Source organism: Paroedura picta, chromosome 6, assembly GCF_049243985.1.
Source record: "Paroedura picta isolate Pp20150507F chromosome 6, Ppicta_v3.0, whole genome shotgun sequence".
NCBI classification, from domain to species: Eukaryota; Metazoa; Chordata; class Lepidosauria; order Squamata; family Gekkonidae; genus Paroedura; species Paroedura picta.
In genome coordinates this window covers 63,513,733-63,538,300 of record NC_135374.1, presented here as the reverse complement: position 1 = coordinate 63,538,300, position 24,568 = coordinate 63,513,733, and the positions used below count along the sequence as shown (strand labels likewise).

At 41.7% G+C, this 24,568-nt stretch overlaps 1 protein-coding gene across 1 annotated transcript in view; it reads left to right on the top strand.

Annotated features, from left to right (window-relative positions):
• Positions 1 to 3,245: 3,245 nt before the first annotated feature.
• The window catches only part of LOC143839973 (cystathionine beta-synthase-like), a 32,969-nt gene continuing 11,646 nt past the window's right edge, over positions 3,246 to 24,568 (top strand). The window contains exons 1-6 of the mRNA XM_077342790.1: positions 3,246 to 3,345; positions 6,686 to 6,867; positions 15,840 to 15,946; positions 16,730 to 16,864; positions 20,837 to 20,916; positions 24,330 to 24,461. Coding sequence (XP_077198905.1) covers positions 6,692 to 6,867; positions 15,840 to 15,946; positions 16,730 to 16,864; positions 20,837 to 20,916; positions 24,330 to 24,461 — 630 coding nt within the window. The 5' untranslated portion in view covers positions 3,246 to 3,345; positions 6,686 to 6,691. The remainder of the gene's footprint in view (positions 3,346 to 6,685; positions 6,868 to 15,839; positions 15,947 to 16,729; positions 16,865 to 20,836; positions 20,917 to 24,329; positions 24,462 to 24,568) is intronic.

Sequence of the window (24,568 nt, the reverse complement as noted above, 5' to 3'; positions counted from 1 at the left end):
TTTGCACGCTGCCTCGAGTGATAAAAAAAAAATCCCCCCCCCCTCTCACGGGCTCGATTTTCGGCTGAATTTATTTGTAAAAAATAAAGGGACTTTATTTCAGCAAACGGGCTTTTCAGTGGTTTGTGCTTAGTGACTAAAAGTGAAGGACTGAAGCCAGGGAAGCCTCTAAACAGAAAGAGGCTCGCTCGGAGAAAAAAAAATGGCGATCGCTTCGCCGGAAGTTTGGAGGAGAGAGCCAGGGGGAGGGACTTTGAAGAACCAGCAACAATGGTAACGCACAGGTCTTTAGCGCTACTGTTGCAGATTGGTTGCAGGAGTGTATCGCTATCCGGAGGGTGAATCCACTTTTCTGGATTCCCCTGAAAGCGCCACAACGAAGCGCTTTTTGCTGATTGGTTTCAGGATTGTTGCAGATTGTCTACGACGTCGTGGGTTATGGCAAATTAGTAGCGTTTCCAAATAGCAACCATTCTGCTACTTTGAAGCCGTGCGAAATGGCCCCTAGTGTTTTGGAACCAGCCAGTGGCAGCATGGGTTTGGAAAAGGACAACAGGCTTAAGTCACACCCATTGTCTCCTTTCAGACTACTGGTGGCTGGGAGCAAAGTAGTGATGCTACTACTGTGGAGGTTTGCCTGTAGTTACTTGGGTGGAGAACTCAGTCTGCATAGCTTGGGGTGTGGGTACCTGAAGGACAGTCTTTTCCCATACTATTCAACCTTCTGGTTAAGGTTGGCAGAAAGGCACCAACAAAAGCTCGGGCATTTTCTGTGGTGGAACCTTGCTTTTGGAATGTTCTCCCCCTTGAGGTTTACTTGGCACTTATTTTTGTTTCTTCAGCCAACAGGCCAAACAACACGTTTACCACACAGGTTTCTGATGTGGAGCACATCTTCTGACGTGCCTCCTAAGATGGAAATGGGAATGGACGGGATATTGTCCCGCCCCAGGGAGCATGCTAGAAGAGGCAAGTAGGCAAACGGTGGAGTAGGCCAAAGCAGGGGATGCACATGTTCTGGTGGAGGCCAAGGCAGCAGCCGCAGGGAGGCAGACGGAGGAGGAGGCAGCTGAGGCAGCGGCTGCACCCCTGTAGACCAAGGCAGCGGCCATGTTCACACCACTGGATACTGAGGCAATAGCAGTGGTGCTGGAGGTTGACAGAGGCCTGAAGCTGGCAGCCGTGGGTCAGCTAGCTAGCCCCCCCCCTCCAGGGATGCTTACTAATTAACTTACCTGGCCAGGGAGCCTTGCATCTACACACTACCATGCACAATCTGTGTGGGGCAACCTTCCTCTAGTGCCAGTGTGGCCTCCTTCACTACTTTAGCTGGCTGCCCTGTGGCTACCAGCTTCAGCCTTCTGCTGGCACTGCTGAGGCGTCCACCACCACTGCTGCTGACTCAGTGTCTGGCAGTGCAGGCACAGCCACAGCAGTGGAGGCTGTAGTGGCAGCGGCAGAGGCCCAAAGCTGGCAGCCATGAGGCAACCAAATATGGCAGTAGAGGAGGCCATACTGGTAGATGGCTGCCCCATGCAGGTTGCACATGTTAGTGGGCGGGTGCAAGGTTTCTCGGCCAGGTAAGTGTATATCCTAAGTGTCCTGAGAGGGGGGCAGCGATTGCAAACCGCCCACTTCTTCCCTCCAGCCACCACCCCGCTTATCCCGCACATGCCCCTGGTGCCACAGCTACCAGTGAGGGCCGGATTGTCACAGATGATGTGTGCCAGCTCATCTGTGCCAATCTGATTCTCGGAATGTTTAAAATTGAGCATTTTTATTTTATCAGCTTTTTAATGGCTAGCTTATGTTTTATGGATAATTCTTATGCTGTTTATTTTCAGTGGGTTGTTTTTAATAAAGGTAAGGTAAAGGTATCCCCTGTGCAAGCACCAAGTCATGTCTGACCCTTGGGGTGACACCCTCCAGCGTTTTCATGGCAGACTCAATACGGGGTGGTTTGCCAGTGCCTTCCCCAGTCATTTCCATTTACCCCCCCCCCCCCCCCCAGCAAGCTGGGTACTCATTTTACCGACCTCGGAAGGATGGAAGGCTGAGTCAACCTTGAGCCGGCTGCTGGGATCGAACTCCCAGCCTCATGGGCAGAGCTTCAGGCAGCATTTCTGCTGCTTACCACTCTGCGCCACAAAAGGCTCTGTTTGTTTTTAATAGTGACTTTTAAATCAAGGTGATTTTAAGTATAAGCCATCTCCAGGAGAATGCAGAATGGCCGGCATACAAGTATCAAAATCAATCAATAAAATGGGCTGCCAGCCTGTCATTCGGCACACATGCCAGAGTTTGCCACCCTTGGATTAGGAACTTTTCTTTTGGCCTGTTTTTCTAGATCCTTATTGTCTCTTGTGGTTGTAGCCCAGTCTAACAAGTTCCACTTTGCTTCACACCACAACATTGTTTGTTCATAGATTGGTGTGCAGTAAGCCACTTCCCTTCAAAAGTGGAACTTGCTATATAACGCTGTATTCCAAAGTACAGTATAGATCAACCCCCTAGATATAGCACTGCTTAGAAGATGCTAGAACTGTTATGAAACCCCTTTAATCTAAGCACAGTTGAAGCTAGAGCATGTCTGTCTGTCCTGTGAGTCTCTGATGCAGCCTGAATTAGGCTTGTGGTCTGAACTTGGGATCATTGTGCGGCTGATATCCTAGTCCAAGAATTGCTGTATTTCTTACAAAGTTACTGTCATTAATTGTAATGGAATGCACAACAGGTAAGGTGATATGTGGATGTGAGCAAGCTCTTAAAAAAACACTCCAACAATTGGGGCACCCATCCACAATCTGAACATCAGCCTGTCACCTGTCACATGGGAACCCAAAACAGCTTACATCATTTGCCTCTATTCCATTTTATTCTCACAACAACCACGTGAGGTTGGTTAGGCTGTGAGTGTATAACTAGCCTAAGGTCACCTAGCAAGCTTCTGGGGATTCAAACTTGGGTCTCCCCAGATCATGGACTGATATTCTTACCACTGCACCACACTGGATGCAAGGCAACATTAAGTTCTTCTAAAAGGCATGGATCTAACAATAAAGATGGATAAACTAAAATATGCTTCTTTATTTAACAAAACAATCTTAAATCAATAACAGCAAATAATAAACCCAAATGCCATTTGAAATCTGATCAGTCATTTGAAAAAAAAAAAAAAGACTGTATGCTGATCACGAGTAAACACACATGACGCAAGAGAGGCCAATCAATGTTCTTTGTGCAGCATTCAAGACAGCTTATTGACTCCCTGAATCATAGACCCAGATATAAGTGAGCAGTTAGCAGCTTTTGAAGCAGGCATTGTGCAAACACCTTGAAGAACAGGTGAGTACTACTTTTCTCTCTTGCTTATTGTATACAGTTGCTTTTTAATGGGTTAGGAAATATTTGTTTTGATCTTGTATTAGCTGAAAGTTATTGATACTTATTCACGGTCCTACATATGTACAGATGGTGAGATTCTAAAATAAGCATTTTTGACTCAAAGAATTTAAAAATAGCACAAAGATGCCATGATTTTAATACTACACTTAGAAGAAGATACTAGAAAAGTCATCCTGGATTAATCTTATATTTTGTTAAGCCAAACCATTTTTATCTTTCATGTAGTACCATTTATTACTTATTTACAAAATAAGATGTTTTTCCTCTTAAAGGAAACATACTGACATTTTCGGATTGGAAAATAGTCCAGATTATAGCACTCAAGTGATATAAATATTAACCAAGACCTTCTGTAAAACTATGTCAATCTCTGGCTCCTTCTTTAACCTTTAAAACTGGTGAAATGCCATGACAATTGGAAAATCCCTGTTTGAAATCAGACCTGGGCCATGACATTACCAGGTAGCCTTTGGTGAACCGGTCTCTCTTTGCCTGACTTTACCCCCAGCTATACTGTCAGGATAACAATGCCTGTCTGTTATACAGGTTTTTTGCTGCACAGTTAGAATAACAGAATCATAGAACTGGAAGAGACCTCCAGGGTCATCTAGTCCAACCCCCTGCAGAATACAGGAAATACGCAACTTCCTGCCTACCCATAGTGACCCCAATTTCATACCGAGATGATGCTCCCCCCAAAAAAAACCAGAATCCCTGGTCAGTCTGGTTACCTAAATATCTCTTCCCACTATCTTCCCTCCTTGTTCTTGTGGTACTTCCTTCTAAAATATCATAGAAAATCTATTGAGTGTTTATTAAAAATAGTTTTTTGAAACTGCAATCCTATGCATACCTACTGAGTAAAGTGGAACTTTATTTTGAATAATTATGCACAGGATTACACTGTAAATAGCTTCTGTGACTTGTGAAAAAACATTGAAGGCCGTGTATCTAAAATCCTTCCTTCATGAACAGAAGGGAACTTCTCACCCAGGAGGGGTGGGAATTTTGTATAATATATTATGTATTTGTTGTTACCATCAAACATCAATTAGACTATTTTTCTGCATAATTTATAAAAATGAACTTTTCTTTTGAGAGGTTTATAAAGAGCAGAACAATACATACTATTACAAATCCTGTACTGCCACCTGAACACAAATGCACAAACAACTGGCAGGAACTTTAGTCTGAGACATCATTTGAAATAGCGAGGCAGTAAATTTTTTCCTCAGAGAACAGATAACCCTGAGGAATAATCAGGAAGGCCAAAACTTATCTTAAGAAGGTAGCAAACCCAAAAAAACCGAATGCTGTGCATGTAGCAGTAACAGGATCCCATCCTTTTGCTGTGTTTTAAATATATGATTGTCTTTTCCAGTGACTTGTCTTCTCATAACATGACCAAAGTACACAGCCTCAGATTGGTCATTTTAATTTCTAAGGAGTTCAGACTTGATTTGTAGCTTCTAAAACATTAGAAGCCAGGTCCATGTTTATAATAGAGGGCCTGTTAGTAGCTCATTCAAAATAACATTTGCAAAGAACACCTGTATTTTGCATGTGAAGAGAACAATAGGTGGGCTTGGTACAGGCATTAGAGCAAATCACAGCAAATTTGGACATTCAGAATGGGGGGCTTGTTTTGCCCTTTACCTCTTTCCAGTTTTTTATTTAAAGCACCTCTCCTACCATTGGGTTTTTATAAAAAAACAGTCCTAGCAACAAAAATATCATTCAAGCCAGACTTGAAGCTGTATCTGTGAGGGGCAACTGTATATAGTTATCCTAGTGGGGAGAGGAATGGGAAGGCGACTGTAAGCCACTTTGAGCCTCCTTCGGGTAGGAAAAAGTGACATATAAGAACCAACTCTTCTTCTTCTTCTTCTTCTTCTTCTTCTAGTGGTAACATCAGAATAGGTACTGGAATCAGATATCCCCATCTTTTGCATATGAATTTCTATGAATTTTTATCCCTTGACATAGCTAAGATTCTTAATTACCATTCATAAACAACAGGACTTCCCTACAGCCTTCTCTATAAAACATTCAATATGAAATTAAAAATAAATAAATAAATCTGCTTCTAACAGTAGCAGAATGCTGGTATGTTTGTGAGTTAAGTTCCATCAAGCTGCTTTCAACTTATGGCTACCATATGCATTAATGCCCTCCAAAATGACCTGTCATTAACAGAGTTCCCAGGCTTTCCTCCTTTCCTGCTGCCTTCTTCTCCAGTGCCTGTTGTACTCTCGTAATATGATATGAAATATAAGTATGGTAGCCTCAGTTTAGTTGTTTCATCTTCTAGGGAGAGTTCAAGCTTGATTTGGTCTAGAACCAACTTATTAGGTTTTTTTTTTTTTTTGACAGTCCACAATTCTCTTCCAACACATTTCAAAAGAATTGACTTTTTTCCTGTCAGCTTTCTTCAGAGTCCACCTTTCACACCTTACATAGGACTGAGGAATAAGGTGACATGAATTAACCTGACCTTGGTTGCCAGTGACACATTCTTAAACTTAAGCATATTTTATAGCTAGCTTCTTCATGACTGCCCTTCCCAGTTTCAACCTCTTTCTGATTCCTTGCTTGTTGTGTCCCTTTGGCTGATGATGGAGTCAGGGCTGAGTGTCCATGGCCCTCTTGTGAATGGGATTTCCATCAGCACTTCTTCACATCCACTGCAGTTTGGAAAAGAAAAGAGTCTTCTCATGTTGTCCTTACCCTTTCCAAACAATAGTAGAAATGAGGGGAAATCCCATCTGTTCCTTGATCCCTATGGGAAGAATAAAGGCTATGGGAGACTGATGGAATATCTGTCTCACTTGCTGTGTGATATGGATAAGAAACAGCAGAGGTCATCCTCTTGTTTTATGTTTTTGCTCTCCCAGGTCAAAGAAGAGAAGTCCCTACATTTCCACCAGCCCTCTGGGCATGCCAGATTACTTGAGGAGGGGAAGGGGTAGGGATGGTTGGTGAATGCAAATAAAGGTTCCCTCATAAGCCAAGCCAATGTTTATGGAGACTGAACCATAATAATTACTCCCAAGACCAACCAGCTGCACTGAAGTAGCAGCATTACTCCCGCGCTTTCCTCACTTACTCCATATCATGAACCATGTGAAGCTCTGTCAAGAACAATGGCTAAGTCATAGCTGGCTCCCCAGAATAGCAACAAAAAAATGCAGTCCAATTTGTTCTCCCTGATCTATATACAAGAGTTCAGAAACTGAAAGATTGCTGATCAAAATGCTTTTTCCCCCTTCTCTCTTTTTAGTTCACAATGGCAAGTGTTTTCACATCCAACAAAACAATCAGAGTTTGTCCTTTCCTCAATGGGGATGTCGAAAACCCAGAACCCAAAACTAACAACACATGGATTCATCCCAATTTGCCCAGCAAATGTACATGGAAACCAGGAAAATCCATCTCGGAATCTCCTCATAATTGTGTACCTTTGTAAGTAGAAGCTGTGTTACCCACTGCAGTCAGAAATATTTTCTCCATGCTGACCTCTACCTCAGACTGCAGCAGTTTCTTCTCTTGTTACGCTGATCAAAGAGGATGTCCATAATTGGTTCTATGAGTGTTTTCTGTTCAGCTTTGGCTTAGAGTTGCAGCATGATATGGATTCCGTGTGGCTGCTGGTTATACAGCTGTGCAATCCACTGCACAATCTCCTGCACTGGTGTGAAATTACTAATTTTATTCAGACTCCTAGGACTTGTCTGTATGGTAGTTGGTTCTTTACTTCTATAGGACAGAGTAGAGACTGTACAAAGCCAGACTCTATTTTGTCCTGGGAGACTCTTATATTGACTACATGGATTACCCTTCACATCTTGGTCTAACCAACAGTAAGAGTACAAGCAAAACATCTTGCGTGTCTGGACTGGGGAAAATTGGAACATTCAAACAATGTTCCTAGTGCCTAAAATTAAAACTAACTAACTAAAGCTATCTATGTTAAAAGAAAATTAGGAGACTACAATTAACTAGTAGCCTTAGGAATGACAAAGGCTAACCCATTTCTCTCAAATAATTATAACTAGCACATAATAATTTGGTGTAGGAAATGGCTCCCACAGATAATAAAAATTACTAGAAATGTGTTTGGACCTTAATTTGGCTAGAAGATTTATCCAAACTCTGTCAAAAGTGTGGACCCTCATATTCCTGAAGGTATCAAAATGCTAGATAAACATCTCCTATGAATGGTAATTCTCAGGGATCTTCCGCACATTGGGCATATCACGTGAAGCCTGCTGTATGGCAAAGCTCGATAAATAATCGTGACTCACCGGCACTCTACACCTCTTGAGCTGTCTTGAATGTTTCTGGGTGCTTTTTGCATGTCTTGCATTCCTCACTCGCTACCAGAAACATGAGAAGAGCAAGGCGCTTTAATCTTGTTGCGCTTTGGCTTGCCTACCACTGTCACCAACCAATCCCCTCCTGGCATGGCTGATTGGCATATGACCTTCTGGTAACTGCCGATTTTTTATTTATTTATTTAAATGCCTATCCACATATTCTTACACAATCACAGCTGAGATGCATGTCCACCTATTTGTTGATCTAGGCGGCTCTCCATTTTTAAAAAGAACTTCCCATCCCGGGAAGAGGGGAGAGGGAGGTGGGTGTGAGGGTGGAACATTGGAGGTGGATGTAGTGCTTCTACGCCTCCACACATTTCTTGTGCTGGTGGCCTGCTGGTTGTCCGCTAGGGAATACTGTTTTTTAGGTAGGTGAATCTACTTTTTGGGATTCACCAACTTGTGCTTTAAAATTGAGGATATAGCAAGCAGTTTGCTTGCTAGATGCAGGAGGCTGGCGGCATCATGTGGAGCAACTGGAATAGTGTCTCCAGATGGAAAGCATGATGCTAAATTTATGGTGTGCAGAAAAGCCCTCAGTTCCACCTGTTGTCAGAGCAATCTGGTCTTTCTGCTCTGGCCATTGTTATTGCTTAAAAGAGAAATGGATAAAATTTAACTCTAAAAAGAGAAATGTGGGGGAGGACAGTTTAGAAGTCTGCTTATATGAGATCATGGTGTTGGTGGTAACACTGAGGAACTTCTCTTAGTCTGACACAAACTGTCTGGGATTCTTGAAAACTTACAAAGTCAGAGATGACTCCTATAAACCTAAATGAAGTTTCACAGAATACAGCAAAGTACAGTTGGGTCTTGGTGTTCCTAAAGTTCACAGATAGAATGATCTTTGCATACAACAGATTATTGTTGCAAACTTGTTGCATCTTGCTCTTAATGGAAGAATAGCCACTTTTCTTAAAAGCACCACAAACACAGTCACCATTGGGATGTGAAATTCTCACAGCTGGAAATCAAAATCCAGTTTAGTAATACATTTTCCCAGCTACTGTTCTAGGCATTTTTAAAACCCTATTACCCTTTATCAGGTTGTAAGGATCATATGCTTCAGAAAGTATAGAGGTCTTTCTGTTATGTGACAGGACATAAACCAGTAACTTAATGCTTCCTGCAATAAAACAAGTTAATGATAAGCATAAGTATCTGGAAGTATTTCTGTTTGGCTTGTTTAAAGATAGAATCCTGTGTGTTTAGCACACTGTGTCCTAAAGGACAAGGACTCATAAATCCCCAATCCTTACCTATCGAAACTCAGACAAACTTTTCAAGGAGACACTGGCATTTAAATAGTATGAGCATTTATGCAAAAGCTTCTAGGACATAAGAAGGAATTAGGAAGTTTAAGTGTCGGGCTGGCTTCATTGCTTAAGTGGTAGTGCCTACACCAGCACAGCCATCGAGGAGCAGGCAATGCTCCAGGTGTACTGGCAGTGATGAGACAGGTCACCTTACAAAATATCTTCAGATGACCCTGTATTAATCATGTAAGGGCAGTGGAATTCAACTATTTACCAGTTAGCGGGATGACAATCTCCATTACTAGTTGCATAAACAGTATCAGTTGGAAACAATACTAAAATAGGGGTGAAATGGAATAAAATACAAACAGTATAAAATTAACTTCCTTGTGGATGCCAGCCATTTGCCTAAGGTTTTAGGAATCATAGAATCGAGTTGGAAGGAACCTCCAGGGTCATCTAATTTTGATAGGAATATTTAGAGAAATTACAGAGGTTTCAGAATTACAAGCAAAATTATTATTACAAAATATTTTGATTAAATTGTTAAGGTGGTGGGAGAATCTGATAGACTCACAGGAAATGTTTGTCTTCAGGACAAAACATGGAATGATCCAATTTCTTTAAGAATTTATATAACATTTGGGGGGAAGTGGCACCATGATTGTAACTAATGTCATATTTTATGAAATGATGATGTCTGACATAATAAAGATATATTTCATTTTATGAATTTTCTATTGAATGTTAGCTTGTCCCTCATTAAATGCAAAACTAAATAAATTTTAAAATATAAACAGTAAAGTGGTATCAGTGCTTGTGACTTGTGCAGTTTGTTTTCTTCAGGTTTTAAAAAAATGATAAATGTTCAAAGTGGATCTACATGGAAAGCATCAATAATGTATCAGATGCTATTAGATACTGGAATCAGCTGGATTTAAACACTATTGGCAGATTTAGGACAGAAATAGCTGATAAAAATGGGAAGTCTACAAAGGGCATGATAAGATTTGTTACTACATGTCTGACAGTATTAACGGATGATTACATCTGAAGTGTGCATGATTCAACAGCTGACAAAGAATACCCTACAGGGGGCATCAGAGGAGATGTGTAGTTAGCATAGTTAGTTGGGAACTTCCTGGCATTTTCCAAAAAATCTCCTCCTGTGTCCTGATTGGTTCAATTGGAGATTTCCTGCTCCTTTGAGCAACCTGCTTTCCTTCAGATGAAGAACAGCAGGTAGTCAGAACAAACTTTGAGTCTAACAGAATTTCCTCAGCCATTGCATATAAGTAGAGGGTGAGCAGAAAATTAATATACAACTTAATGATGTTTAACACGTTCCAGGACTAAACAGAAATAAAACAGAAATAACAAACTGAGTTTTTAAGATTGACATTTGTTTTGGTTAAATTCCATGTGGGGGGCATAGTAAAAGAAACAAATATGTCAAGATTGGACATTAACAGGCAAATGTATTCTTAATTATGGAATGCTGAGGGTGATTAACTGTGACTCTGCCATTATTCTCCATCCATCAAGCATGGAGGCACCTTTACAGCATCTTCTTCTTTGAACAGAGGTGATTCACCCCATCCCCAGACCAGAGGAATACATATCAATCTACCATTCCATATTACATTACATTCTACTATTCAGTATGTTGCATTACTCTCTGCTATTCAAATCTATTATCCAGGTGAGGCCTGGATGTTTCTCTTGGAGAAAACTGGTGCTTTGAAAGGGTGGACTCTATGGCATTATACCCAGCTGAGCACCCTCCCGAAACCTTATGCTTTGCAGCCTCCACTCTTCAAATCTCCAGGGATCTCCCAGCTATGAGTTGGCAATCCTAGGAGAGATGTTAAATGACAGAGAAGGGTAACTGTGGAGACAGCTGGTCATCTCTTCTTGGAAGTCAGAGAGCCTTGAGCCACTTCCAGTTGTTGCAACCCTCTAATTAATATTAAAAATGAAGGTCCGCAATGCATACATTGCACAACTTCTCAGGTGCCAAATATTTAATGTGTTTATATTTAAGACCCCCTTTGAGCCTGAAGCACACATCAAACAACCCTCAAGCTTCCCTAGTTAGCAAAGGCAGAAGCGCAGGAGATTGAAGTACACTGTGTCAAGAAACTTGGGTTCAGAGTTCAATTTCTGAGTGTTTACACAGACACACCTCATTTTCAAGGCATGTTGGCCAACAGGTCTCACACTGAATTAACGGCTAGATTTTGCTTTCAGAAACAGGTCCAATAAATCCATCCACTCAATAAATGGTTTTCCCCCTATATGTGTAACAAGTTAATGAATATTAAATCAGAGTCCAGTAGCACCTTTAAGACCAACAAAGATTTATTCGGGGCGTGAGCTTTCGAGTGCAAGCACTCTTCCTCAGACTAGGATCTTTTTACATGCTAGGGAATATATGCCCAAAAATTTGCTATATATTCCCTGTCATGTAAGAAGATCATAGTCTGAGGAAGAGTGCTTACACTCGAAAGCTCATGCCTTGATTAAATCTTTGTTGGTCTTAAAGGTGCTACTGGACTCTGATTTTATTGTGCTACTTCAGACCAAACCGACTACCCATTTGTATCTAAGTTAATGAATATATATGTGCTGCTGTACCTGTCACTTAAACATGTACTGAGATAAGAAATACAGTTTATCCAGTGGCTATTAATGTTCTGCTGGAATCAAGGCCAACAAGGCAAATTACACTGGTAAGTGACAGCAAAATTTGAACTGTTGAAAAAGTGAAAATAAATAGCATTCTCGTAAATAAATGTTGTAGGGATGGTTCCAATTCTCTGTAATATCAACTGTTGTCTTAATAACTCTGTCTGATTAACAGATAAAGTGAACTAAACTCCATTGAAATTAATGAAACCCTAGTTTATATAGCCTTGCATTGTGGGATGCTATATGTAAGAGATGTGCAAAGAGCTGAAGTTTAGTTTGGGAAGTGATTCTTACTGGGAGGCGTAAAGCCCCATATGGATGATCTACAAATTGGGAGGGGGCTATTAGGATTTCAGGCCATCCACTTTCCAGAATAGTGTTATTTTATACTGCTCATTCCATTCTGGGGATTATGTGAACTCTCCATCAGCAGTGCAATTGACTGGATTAAGTAGACCTTCCACTTACCAAACAGTATCATAGCAAGAGCATTATGTGCAATGGGATATGAAAGAAAGCCTAAAATATTGACATTGCGTATCCTCAGTTGACCCATGTATAACATTAAGGCATCTTTGTTGGTGTTATTGTTGTTGTTGTTGTTGTTGTTGTTGTTTATTAGGCTTGTATCCCACCACTTTCCAAAGACTCGTGGCGGCTTACAACATACAATCCCCATAAAATCTCACATAAAACCCACTGTACCCAGGGCTCTAAAGCCCCCTACAACCACAAAAGATTGGCGGCCTAAATAATCCCCCCTAAGCAGACCTCCATAGAGATGAGGGGTGTAGATGTAATACAGCTGAGCTTGAGGAGGGGCTATGCTGTTCATAACATTGGCACTGGCCTCCACCAAAGACCTGGTGGAAGAGCTCCATTTTGCAGGCCCAGCTCTCCCAAGAGCTCATTCCACCAGGTTGGGGCCAGGACTGATAAGGCCTTGGCCCTGGTCAAGGCAATGCTTGCTTTCCTAGGGCCAGGGACCAATGTTTTTAATGCAATGCTATTCTGTTAGCATTGTCACACTGTGCTGTGAACAATCTTTAGTGAGTGCCTGCCCTTACTCGAGTTTTGATAAATAGTATTGGAGGGACAAGGAACATCTGTTTGTTTGTTTTTTAAATGAAGAGTGAGAACAGTCTTCAGGAAAGTAGCTGCATGTTACATTTTACATGCATTTGCCATGAGGACTAACAGCCGTACTGCCACTGCAAGCCCCTGATTACAAACCTGTATCAAAGCATCACCAGGGGTCCAATTTGGATGCTTACTCATAGTCAACAATGAGACAAACAGTGTCCCCTGAGGCCCTGGACAGTTTTGGCTTTGGAAACTTCTGTCTCCCTTGTTCCACAGCCCCAGTCTGAATCTGACTGCTGTGGCACTTGTACATGGAGTAGCGACTGACAGGAGTGGCTTAAGGATTTGCAGGGCCTGTAGCACCAGAGCCAATTTAAGGATTCACGAGGTCTTAGTAGAATACAATTTCAGCAGGAACAACCAGGCTGGGGGCAGAGGAGCCCCCTACAGTGGAAAGAGGTTTCACTCTGAGCATCCTTAAAGCGGGAAAAGGGGGGAAGAGAGAGGCTATAGCCCGGGTCCATGGGGGGGATGGCATTGTGTGGAGCCCCTAGAGCAGGGGTAGTCAAACTGCGGCCCTCCAGATGTCCATGGACTACAATTCCCAGGAGCCCCTGGTGGCATTTGCCAGCATTCGCCAGCAGGGGCTCCTGGGAATTGTAGTCCATGGACATCTGGAGGGCTGCAGTTTGCCCACCCCTGCCCTAGAGGCATGGGGCCTGTAGCATGTGTTACATGTATTACATAGATAAACCTGCCCTGGCTAATGGTGACTTGCAGTAGTAATATGGCTGTCAGTCCCAATGGCAAAAGCACATACAACATAACATGTAGTTTGGCCCTAACTCTCCCTATTAAATGTCTCTTTTCTGGCCACTGTTCCTGTTAATGTTTCTGTTCTGTCTCCACTTTTGCCTACAGGGAATGCTCTGTTAAAATGTTTGCGTGAATCCTTTGAGCTCCCTTCCCACAGTTTTTAGAAACAAGAAATAGAAGCATTAGAGATAAGTGCAGGCCTATGAGCACTAAGGGAACATGCAGGGCACAATCTGCCCTTTCATACTATGAAGCCGCTGAAATATGTGAGCAAATGATAGTATGGCATAATATGTGCACAGTGCAATCTTTTGATGAGTCACACCATTTTCACCCATTTATTTCAATAGCATTGATATTTTCTCATAGAAAACAGATTGTTAAATAGCAATGTGATACAACCAATGGAGAGGTGACTTCAGCAACATGTAATGTGGAAATGGGAGAGATGATGGTATGAAAATTGTATAGAAATTGTAAAGATTTATAAGCATGTCCTTTTGTCATCTGTGTGGCAGAGATCATGCGATTGGTTCTTTTGGGCTGTTTTATTTTGTCCATCGATAGCTGTGACTTTTCTTCTGAGCAAAGGAAGTCTGCCTGACTGCATAGAGATCAAGTTTATGATATGTTGGAATATCATTGACAGGGGCACATTCTTTTTCTTCAATTCCCTGATGTGATTTGGGAAACAATGAGCATTTCAAAGTTAAATATCAAAGTAATATTGTACATAAAACAATTTTAATAATGTGATCTTAATGCTCTTAGTACACTTTAAAAAGGTATCAAAATTATAGAAAGAAAAAGTAATTAAAGACATGAAAGAAACACACAGACTAAAAATGCATAAACATAAGAATAAATGCCAATACATTTCACAAGAGCCCATGAAAGGAGAAATGATAGTTATATATACTAATTATGGAGATGAAAGCGTGAGCCTGAAACTGCAGCAGAAAAGGGAGATCAATTTAGTTTGAGCTAAGGACAAGATCTAGATGTTCTGCTATTGGCAATAAACCGTAAAGCAAAGAAGGGGTCCAGCTATAAACAGTTTCACCCTACATATGTTGTTGTTGTTGTTTGCCCTCAGCTGACATGGCAATCCCTGACATTTTCAAGACAAGACATTCAAAGATGGCTTAGCCATTGCCTGCCTCTGCATCAGAACCCTACTAGTCCTTGGACATTTTCCATCCAAGTGGTGGCTGGGGCTGACCCTGCTTATCTGCCGAGATCTGATGAGATCTGACTAGCCTGGGCTATCACAAGTCATACCAAAACAGGAGTTTACTAGGTCCTGTACAGAGAGATTTTACCATAAACTACTACATTTCAGATTAGAGGAGAAATCTTTTAGGACAGAGGAGATAATTCCAGGAAAGTCTGAGCCACTTCTCATTCTATAATTTAAACATGGTTTTATTTATTTTCTCTTGCCCTCGTTTTTTGCATTTTACGTAGCCCTCTAGTGGAAGCTACTTTAAATAATCAGCCTACTAGGACCCATTATGCACAGTGGAAGATCCGCATTCGGGGTGGAATGGTGGCGGCTAAAATCACCAATTATGCACGCTGCAGGCGGCAACCGGGCACAGAGTCAATGTATGCCGCTGAAAAGGCCGTGTTAGCGAGATGCGGAAGAAAGTGGAGCTTCCCGGGACCAGGGCACAACCAGAAGCGGCTCCAGAGTAGCCCCGTGCATAATTGGATACTCTGGGTTTTGTCGCTGTTGCGTTCTGTCCCGTGCGTAAGCAGTTTGCTTCACTTCCTCCTCCTCCGTGTTCTCCATGCCGCTGTTTCAGTGGCCGTGCATAATAGGCCTGGGTGGTGGCTGATGTCATGCATCAAACTATTTCACGTGCCATGTCATGTCACCCTACACAATGGGAAATATCCCCTCCCCCATAATCTTTCTTTTTGGATTTGTGTAGTAAACAGCCTGTTTTGTAAGATAAACAACTATACAGAAAGCATTTATTGCCAAGTGGTACAGTTTGCAGTAAAAAAAAAAACCCAGATGTTGCTTTGATTATTAATTATTTAAACTGAGTCAAGATGGCAATCAAGCTTACTACTGATGTACATTTTTCGATGTACGCATGTTTTGTACAGCACTTAATTTTAAAAACTTTGCAAAAAATAAATATAGTAGCTGTTGTTTTATCCAATTTCTTGTGGGCTTTCCCCCCTTTCTCCTCTGCAGACCAAAAGAAGAAAAGATTTTATCAAATATTTTGGAAAAAATTGGACATACCCCTTTAGTTCGGATCAACAAAATTTCAAAAGCCTACGGGCTTAAATGTGAGCTTTGTGAGTATTTCTTTGTTGTTTTCCCTCCTTCGTCACATTTCCTGTTCACAGATATTGATGTAGAAGTGATGAGGGAAAATGCTCATTTAAGCATATGAATACTAAAAATTAATTATCTGATAAATAGATGAGGAGGTAACATAAGTTCCAACCACACCAAGGTACCAGAAGCAGTCCTGCTTTTTCTGATCTCTGGGAAAACTTTCCCTCTACACAAGATATCCACATACACTGAAATAGCAGAGAGACAACCTATGTGCATACAGTTCCAAGTAGATGCCATGCTCATGTATGTTGATTTCAACCCACATTAGTATCATGTGTAGAGGACTTCTATTTTACCCATATTTTGCCTTTTGGAGATGGCTTGTAAAAATATGTGAAGTGCTGGAGTTTGCCTTCTTTGCACTCTGCCCTTCCCCGAGATTTCATTTTCCTCTAATTCAGCATTGCTACCTCCGATAAAGAACAATTGTTTTTCAATACACGGAACAATTATGGAATGAAACATGCAAAATAAAATTGCTGCTTATTTGCTAAACCCAGAGGTGTGTTAGGTTTAAAATACTTTGCCTCTCAAATTTATTGTGGTAAAAAAGTCAAGGATTTATAATGGCATTTTTCTCCACTGATTTAGAGTGACATGTGATGGCAGTCAGAAAGTATTACACTTTCATAAGTGACCACACCTGGATCGCAGCCTTTCCCTTCTAAAACATTCCTGCCAATTTTTCCATTGAGAAATCTGGTAATAATCATTTGGGTTTGACTTAAAAATTTCAGTGGCAAAGTGTGAATATTTCAATGCTGGAGGGAGTGTGAAGGACCGAATAACATTGAGGATGTTAGAAGATGCAGAAAAAGCTGGCATTATAAAACCAGGAGACACAATCATTGAGCCAACATCAGGAAATACAGGTATGTAAGAAGTTTTGAATGCAGGTAACAGAATGCAGCCTTTTCTGCAATATTGTCTTTATTGCTGCACCATCATAATAACCCATCTGTGGAGGGAATTTTGATGCCTGCTGTGGACGTGTTATCTGAAGAAGAAGAAGAAGAAGAAGAAGAAGAAGAAGAAGAAGAAGAAGAAGAGCTGGTTCTTATATGCCGCTTTTCTCTATCCGAAGGAGGCTCAAAGAGGCTTACAGTCGCCTTCCCCTTCCTCTCCCCACAACAGACACCTTGTGAGGTGGGTGAGGCTGAGAGAGCCCTGATATCACTGCTTGGTCAGAACTTGCAAGAAGTGTACTTCATATGAAAGCTTATAAGCTGAACAAGGTGCCACTGGACTCAGACTTTGTTCTTATGGGTGTGTTAGTTTGCTTGCCTAAATCTTTTTTTTTTTAATCAAGAGCACTGGATGAATTGTGCACATCACCTTTGAGGAACTTTAAAATATTTCAAGATAGGAAAAGTTCACAAAACAAGGGAATGTTGTTAAAAGAAATACACTGGAAACTTTTAACAAAGAATTCCATAGTATATGTACCTTTCAGTGGCAGTTAAGAAGAAGGGACTGAACTGCAAACTATTTTTTAAAAATAGCAAAAATTAAAGTTTACAACTGAGGCTATCTTTCTTGTAGAGAATGGATTTAAATTATAGCAAGAAAAATGTTCCAAAAAATCAAATGTGTAATTGATTGATTGAGACATAACTTGGTTTTGCTTTCTTTTGATTTTCATTATTCATAATTCACAAACCAAAGTTCATGACTGTTCTTCCATCATGAACTTGCATTAACTTTTAAAGCAGTTCTTGGAGGTTCATGGCAATTTGTGGCTAGAGCAGAAAGCGGGATTTTACAGGCTCCCAATCCCTTTACCCCTGCTTTCTGTTCTCTGCAAAAGCTGCAAAAACAAACAAACAAACAAAAACAGCTGAGTTTAAAGAGACTGTACAAGACAGCCCTAAACAGCTGATCTGCAGGGAGCAGGGTGTTCCCCATTGCTTAGCTGTTTTTCAGGCTTTCTGTTTCAATGGGATTTACGGGGCCTCAAATAACAAAGCAACACAAACCACATTTTTTTCTGGTTTATGGCCAGCCCTAACAACTATAGCTACTTGATGAGAAGCCATTTGCTCATCCTTCTCAGGGTGGCAGGCTTCCTGGTGACCACAACCATAAGTGGGCGGATAATGGCAGCAAGTAACTACTGTTTGCCCTGTGCTCCTGAAGGAAGAGGAGGAGCTAAATAGCCCTCCAAAGGAGGTGAGATGTCCAGAGATGGGGGCAGGGAACAATCTTACTGCTGAGCCCTGATAGCAGGATATCATGTGACATCATACCTGGAAAATTTATTGTTAAGTTGTCTAAGCAACCATGAAGAATCAGGTTCCTTTGCCTCATGCAGATTGGAGTAGATACCATAATTCTGCATTTCCTAATATACGATTGTTCAGTAGGTATGTCCTCATGGAGGTATGTCCTCATGATGTTACATACATTCCTTTCGGTTCTGCTCTGGCCTGCTGAATTAGGTCATAGTGAAGAAACCAGATTAAATGGCCATGCAATTTTTGTGCATCTCAACATTCTCCACTCCAGAGGCAGCAGCTGTGCCTGCTTGATGACAACTACTCTACTGCACAATTACTTACTTGGCTTTGCATTTTAGAAAGGAGCAATGTGGTTGGAAGTGTTATCTAGATTTCCCCTCCTTATCTGTGTCAAATACATTAGCTATTTCTGAAGGATATGTTTTACCTAAAGTGTATCTTGCAGACTACAACTGAAGGTGTTTGTGTTTGTCTGATAAGGGACAGGCTGAAAACAAGAGTATCTTACATGTGTTAAGATCTCAAGAAACCATACTAGACATTGAACAGAACAAAATGCGTCTGTGTGGGAGGCAGAGATGTTGCAGAGTATGATGGAAAATCTCTAACCTGAAGATTTTGGTAGTTTTCAGATGTCACACAGCACAAGAAATATTGTGCAATGTAATTAAGTTAGCCCATGTGAGGTGCATACAGAAGCATTCCCCCCCCCCCCAGTAAGGAACTCAGTAGTTCATTTCTATTTTCTAAATTTTCTTTGTTCTTCTATACTGACATGTAATGCTGAAACCTGATTTAACCCTTCTTATCTCACAGAGGAACAGCAGACTCTGTCACTCAGTCCTCCCAAAAAACAGAGCGCAGATACACATATTCAACTTGTGACTGAATGAGTCTAACATCAATGTGGATTTGTGGGAAAGGATATTTGTATATGTACTAGTTTTTATATTGTCTTATTGGATTGTATTTTGGGGTTTTTATGGAGTGATGTAACCCGCCTCGAGCCTTTGAGGGGAGGCGGGTAATAAGTAAAATGATGATGATGATGATGATGATGATGATGATATACGAAGTTGCATCACAGCCTCCTCATACACAGGCTTGCATATCCTTGCACAATACTGTTGCAACATTTGGTTTTCCCAATTAATCAATCAATTTTTATTTTACAGTCATTTAGACCAAAATTTCAGATACACTTATAAATGATGGCAGTTTATAATAAGGTAAGGTAATACAGAAAAAGGAGGTCATAAATCTGCCATCAGCAAACCCTTAGAGCTTTAAAACATTAAAAGTCAATATTTAAAACGAGCATGAAATACCACTGAAACCATGCTGACATTTTTGTTCAATGCTAGCATGTTTCTCCCTAAACTTTTAGTTTCAGCCATACAAATCAAAGGGCCTTAGTGAAATAACTAAGATGTTTTTTTTCTTTTTAAGTGGTGGTGTACAGGTTGGTCTTTTATAAACAGAAGACATAGTATGCTCACATATCTGCTTCTCTTTCTATAATTGAGTACTTTACTCTTGCCTTATATCTGTACACTTATGATCCTTGTTCCATCTAGACTGAGTAAGAATGCATACACTCGAAAGCTCATGGCTTGAATAAATCTTTGTTGGTCAAAAAGGTGCTATTTGACTCGGGGGCTTTCCGCACCGGGATCCATGTACAAATTGTTTGCTGAACGAAAAATCGCCATTTAAAATAGTGGAATTCATCGTTGTGCATACCTGCCTTTGTAGTGGAATCCAGTTGTGTTTCTATCGTTTCCCACAGGCTTCCGGTCTCGGCAAAAATTGCTAGCCAGGAAGCACTATTGCCAAGCTCGTCCCGCCCCTGGCCGTCAAGCAGCCAATGGGCGGCCGTTAGCATGTTCCCAAACAGCCCCTTTCCCTTTAAGAAAGGTTTAAAAAAAAAAAAAACACCCGTTGCAACGAATATGCGTTGATTCGTTGCAACAGAGAGGCCCATCCAGCTAGCAGGTGGTGTTTGAGCTGCCATTTCATCGTTGCCATGTTCCCCCCGAGTGAAAAAAAAAAATCCCCCCCCCTCACGGGCGCAATTTTTGGCCAAAAACAGTGTGAAAAATAAAGGGAAAATAAATCAGCAAACGGGCTTCTGTGTTGCTTGTGCTTAGTGATTGTAAACAGAGGGACTGCAGACGGGGAAGCCTCACTGGCTAAACGGAGGCTCGCCGGTGCGTTGATCTCCACTCGCTCGGGAAAAAAAATGGCGATCGCTTCGCCGGAAGATCAGAGGAGAGAGCCAGGGGGAGGGACTTTGTAGAAACCACAACAATGGTAACGCACATAACTTTCCCGGTAGTGTTGCAGATTGGTTGCAGGAGTGTAGCGCTTTCCGGAGGGTGAATCCACTTTTTGGGATTTCCCTGAAAGCGCTACAACCAAGCACATTTTGTAGATCGGTTTCAGGAGTGTTGCAGATTGTCAACGACATTGTGCATAACAGCAAAACTGTAGCATTTTCAATTAGTAACCATTGTGCAATTTTGGAGGAGTGCAGAAAGCCCCTCAGTTTTTGTTGAGTAATTCCTGTTTGTGTGGTTTTGTTCCTCTCTCTTACTTCTTCAACAGGAATTGGGCTGGCCTTGTCAGCTGCAGTGAAGGGCTACCGCTGCATCATTGTCATGCCAGAGAAAATGAGTATGGAGAAGGTAAGAGAGAGTCCTTGTTGATTTAACAGCAAGGTCACAACAGTGGCACGGATCTGCTGTTCTCCAATGGAGCGATCACAGTTTCAGCCCCATTTCTTTGCTTTGGGAATTCACCTCTGTTAGGCTGCTGGGAGTTATCTGCTCATTGTTAGCTCCATAGCATAGTTATTTATTTATTTTTATTGATTTATATTTGGATTTATCCACTGCCACTCTCAAACCCAGCCAGCTCCTGTTGTTTTACAATAAAACAATAAAAACATAAATAGACAACAGTCCTTAATGGCAAAACAAATCTATTTCCTTCCCTCAACCAGAGCCAATAACACCAGGTCTCACCAGTCCCCGTAATCCACCCTCATACTCAGAAGAGGTGCCTATGCCCAGCTGACTAGGGGCAATGCCTCTACAGGGCATCCCTGCTTCAGTACCTTATGTTTCTACAAAATATAAAGAGCTTACTCATACGGATGCATTGGAAATGTCAAAGGATTTGTGAGATAGTAGCCAATCATGTTAAGCAACTGATTAACTGCTGCCAGTTTAGCAGCTGATGTACCAAGGGGAGTCCAGTCATTTCCCTGCCATTTTCAGCACTCAAAACCTCAAACTGAAGGAGGAAATGTCATTGCACACTTTAAAGATCATCACTGGAAACCTTCCAGAAATTGAGATGTGTTTCTCCCTATTTGTGATTTAAATCTCAACACCAAAGGGCCATCATCTTTGAGAGTGCAGAAAACTGAACTACACCCAAACCAGAATTTCTAGGACAAGCCAAACCATGTCAGCCTTTCTGGAATTCCCTACAGTGCAGATAACACAGGCTGGGATTCTCTACTACTCACTCGCATTTCTCTCTGGCCACTCTGCTGTAGCGCTCACTTCCCCTGCCACTATCACTTATGCAATGGTGCCTTGGAAAACGTGGGTCCTGCACAAGCAGGAGGGCTGGTGGGCAAGGAAGCAGGTCACGCCGCGGAGGACATTCTCCCCAACAGCTGGAGTCATAAGATTCAAGCGTCTGTCTTCTTATAGGCACACTGTGCTGACAGCGGTGACTTCAGTTAGTGCATACATGGAGCTTCTCTTATTTATGTTGTATCTGTTTGGACACCCACCCAACATGTCAAGGATATTATGAAGTAGACAGCTACATATGCTAGGGCAATCTACCTTATACCCCTAACTTACAATCGCTTTATTCAAATACCTGCCATAACAGTAGGAAGTGCCCGCAACACAATGGAAATGCAGCCATGGTAATGCTGTTCTTTAAATTTGTTTCATTTTTCCCTTGAGCACCATAGGATACAACTTCCACTATTAATATTATTAAAGATAATGTTCCATGTTGAACAACATGTATGATATTAAATGCACATGAGCTCTCCAATGTATGGGCAGAGTCCTAACGCAGAGTTCTATTAGGTTCCATGTTATGGATGAGCCCCGTTGTATATAAAGAACTGGCCCCAGTACTGAAGTTAGTGGGAAACAGGGTTGTAAAACATTAAACATTTAAATGATAAGGATTCGTTTACTATTTATGTATTGCTGCAAATGTTTAATCACTTTGGGGGGATGTGGGCTGTGGTTAAGTGGTAACGTATCTGCTTGGAATGCAGAAGATCCTTGGATCAATTCCTGGCAGCTCCAATTTAAATGGATTTAGCAATAGACACTATAAAAGACTTCTGCCTGATACCCTGGAAAGCCACTACTGGTCTGAGTAAATAATAATGAATTTGTTGGCCGTAAGGCCTGATTCAGTATAAAGCGTATTCATGTGTTTTTCGAAGCTCGGGAAACCGGCAAAGGGTTATATACTCATTCCAGGATTTTCATGTCTGTGGAGCATGTTAACCCATTGATTAAAAAAAAAACTTGAGAATATGGATGTGAGCTTGATAGATTGTTAGTTTGTTTATATGAAAACATTTGGATATTTGCTTTCTTAGGAGGAAAGCAAGTGTAGCATTTGTGGGGCTTTGAGTCTGGACCAGTGATTTCTTATGAGCCAGGGAACTACAGCATGCACCCAGAGTTTTCCCATTTATTTCAAAGACTAGCTTCAACGCCCGTTCGTAAGAACGGGCTTTGAAAGTGTCCTCCCTGTGAGCTTCCTGGCTGCTTTCCAGGCGGCCAGGAAGCGCGGAGGGCGAGGGGGAGTGGGGGGGAGAGGGAGTGCTTCCCAGGGAACTGGCAAGCACACCCAGTGTGTCTGCGAGGGCCCAGGTGTGCTTGGCAGGCCTCCGGGAAGCGCCCCCAGGGTCCCAGCCCACCCCCCCGTGGCCGGGTGACTTTCCAGGGGCCTGCCAAGCACACACGGGGGCCCCTGCAAGGCCCCAGGCATGCTTTCCAGGGCTTTAAGGCATGCTTTCCAGGGCATGCTTTTCCAGGGCTCCCCCCCCCCGGCCAGATGGCTTCACTGGGGCCTGGAAAGCACACCAGGTGTGCTTTCCAGGTCTTTGGGAAGCGCTCCCCCTCCCCCCCATGGCCGGGCCTCACTGGTGGTCTTTAAGGAGTGACTGGACAGATACTTATCATGGAAGCTTTAGGCTGACCTGCATTGAGCAGGGGATTGGATTACATGGCCCCTTCCAACTCTAGGATTCTAGCTCATGTTCCCAAGCGCTCCATATGTGTGCTTTAAAATGCATGTTGGTTTCTGGATCTGGGCAGTTATCTCCAGTGGGACTAGACCAGGTTAAATACACATAATCTTACCTGTGTCAGATAAGTATGTAGATAAGTTGGTAATGTTTAAAATAATATATTTTGGATTGGCCAGAAATGCAATATTGTTAAATATATAATTATTGAAATTTTATATTTATAAGTGAGACTCATGGAGGAGGTCCCATCCTTTCCCTCCTTGCTCTGTCATTGGGCTGCCTACTTGCCAGCTAGTCTGCCTACCTACAGCCTCATTGTCTCCAGCTGAGTGCTCATGCAGTAGCACAGGTCCAAATATAGGGCGGAATATAAATCCCATAATAAATAAAATAAAAATAAACAGAATGATAGGTTCTCACTTTTCCTGGCAGACAAGCTAATGTTCCTGCATTTATTGTCCTGTGCTGGTGCCACCTCCCTGGCTTGGGGAGCAGATCCCCATCCCTAATATGGCCAAGATCTCCCAGTGTAGCTTTGCAAGATCTCTTCCTTCACATAGTAGTTTAACATTTAGGATTTTTTTTTCTGTTTTAAATTTTCATGCAAACCTGGAAGTCGACTCAGGTTTGTACAAACACCCCCACCATCTATATACCCAACCCTAGTGTACACATTTAATAATTCACATATCAAGGTCCTGGTTTAATGTTAGATACAGACATTCAGTTTAAAGTTGGAGTTGGAAGTGGGTCAATGCCAAAAGTTAATCATAGAGTCTGGTTTCCTTTGTACAGGTAGATATCCTGAGAGCACTCGGAGCTGAAATTGTAAGAACCCCATGCACCAGGTTTGATGCTCCTGAATCAAATATCCGTGTTGCTTGGAAACTGAAAAATGAAATCCCAAACTCACATGTTCTAGACCAGGTAAATTTATTTGTTGCATGCATTCTTTGTTACAATGTACATGTTTAATTGGTAGGTTTTAAAAACCTTTATCCATTTAATTCATCTATGATAAACTTAGATTTGAA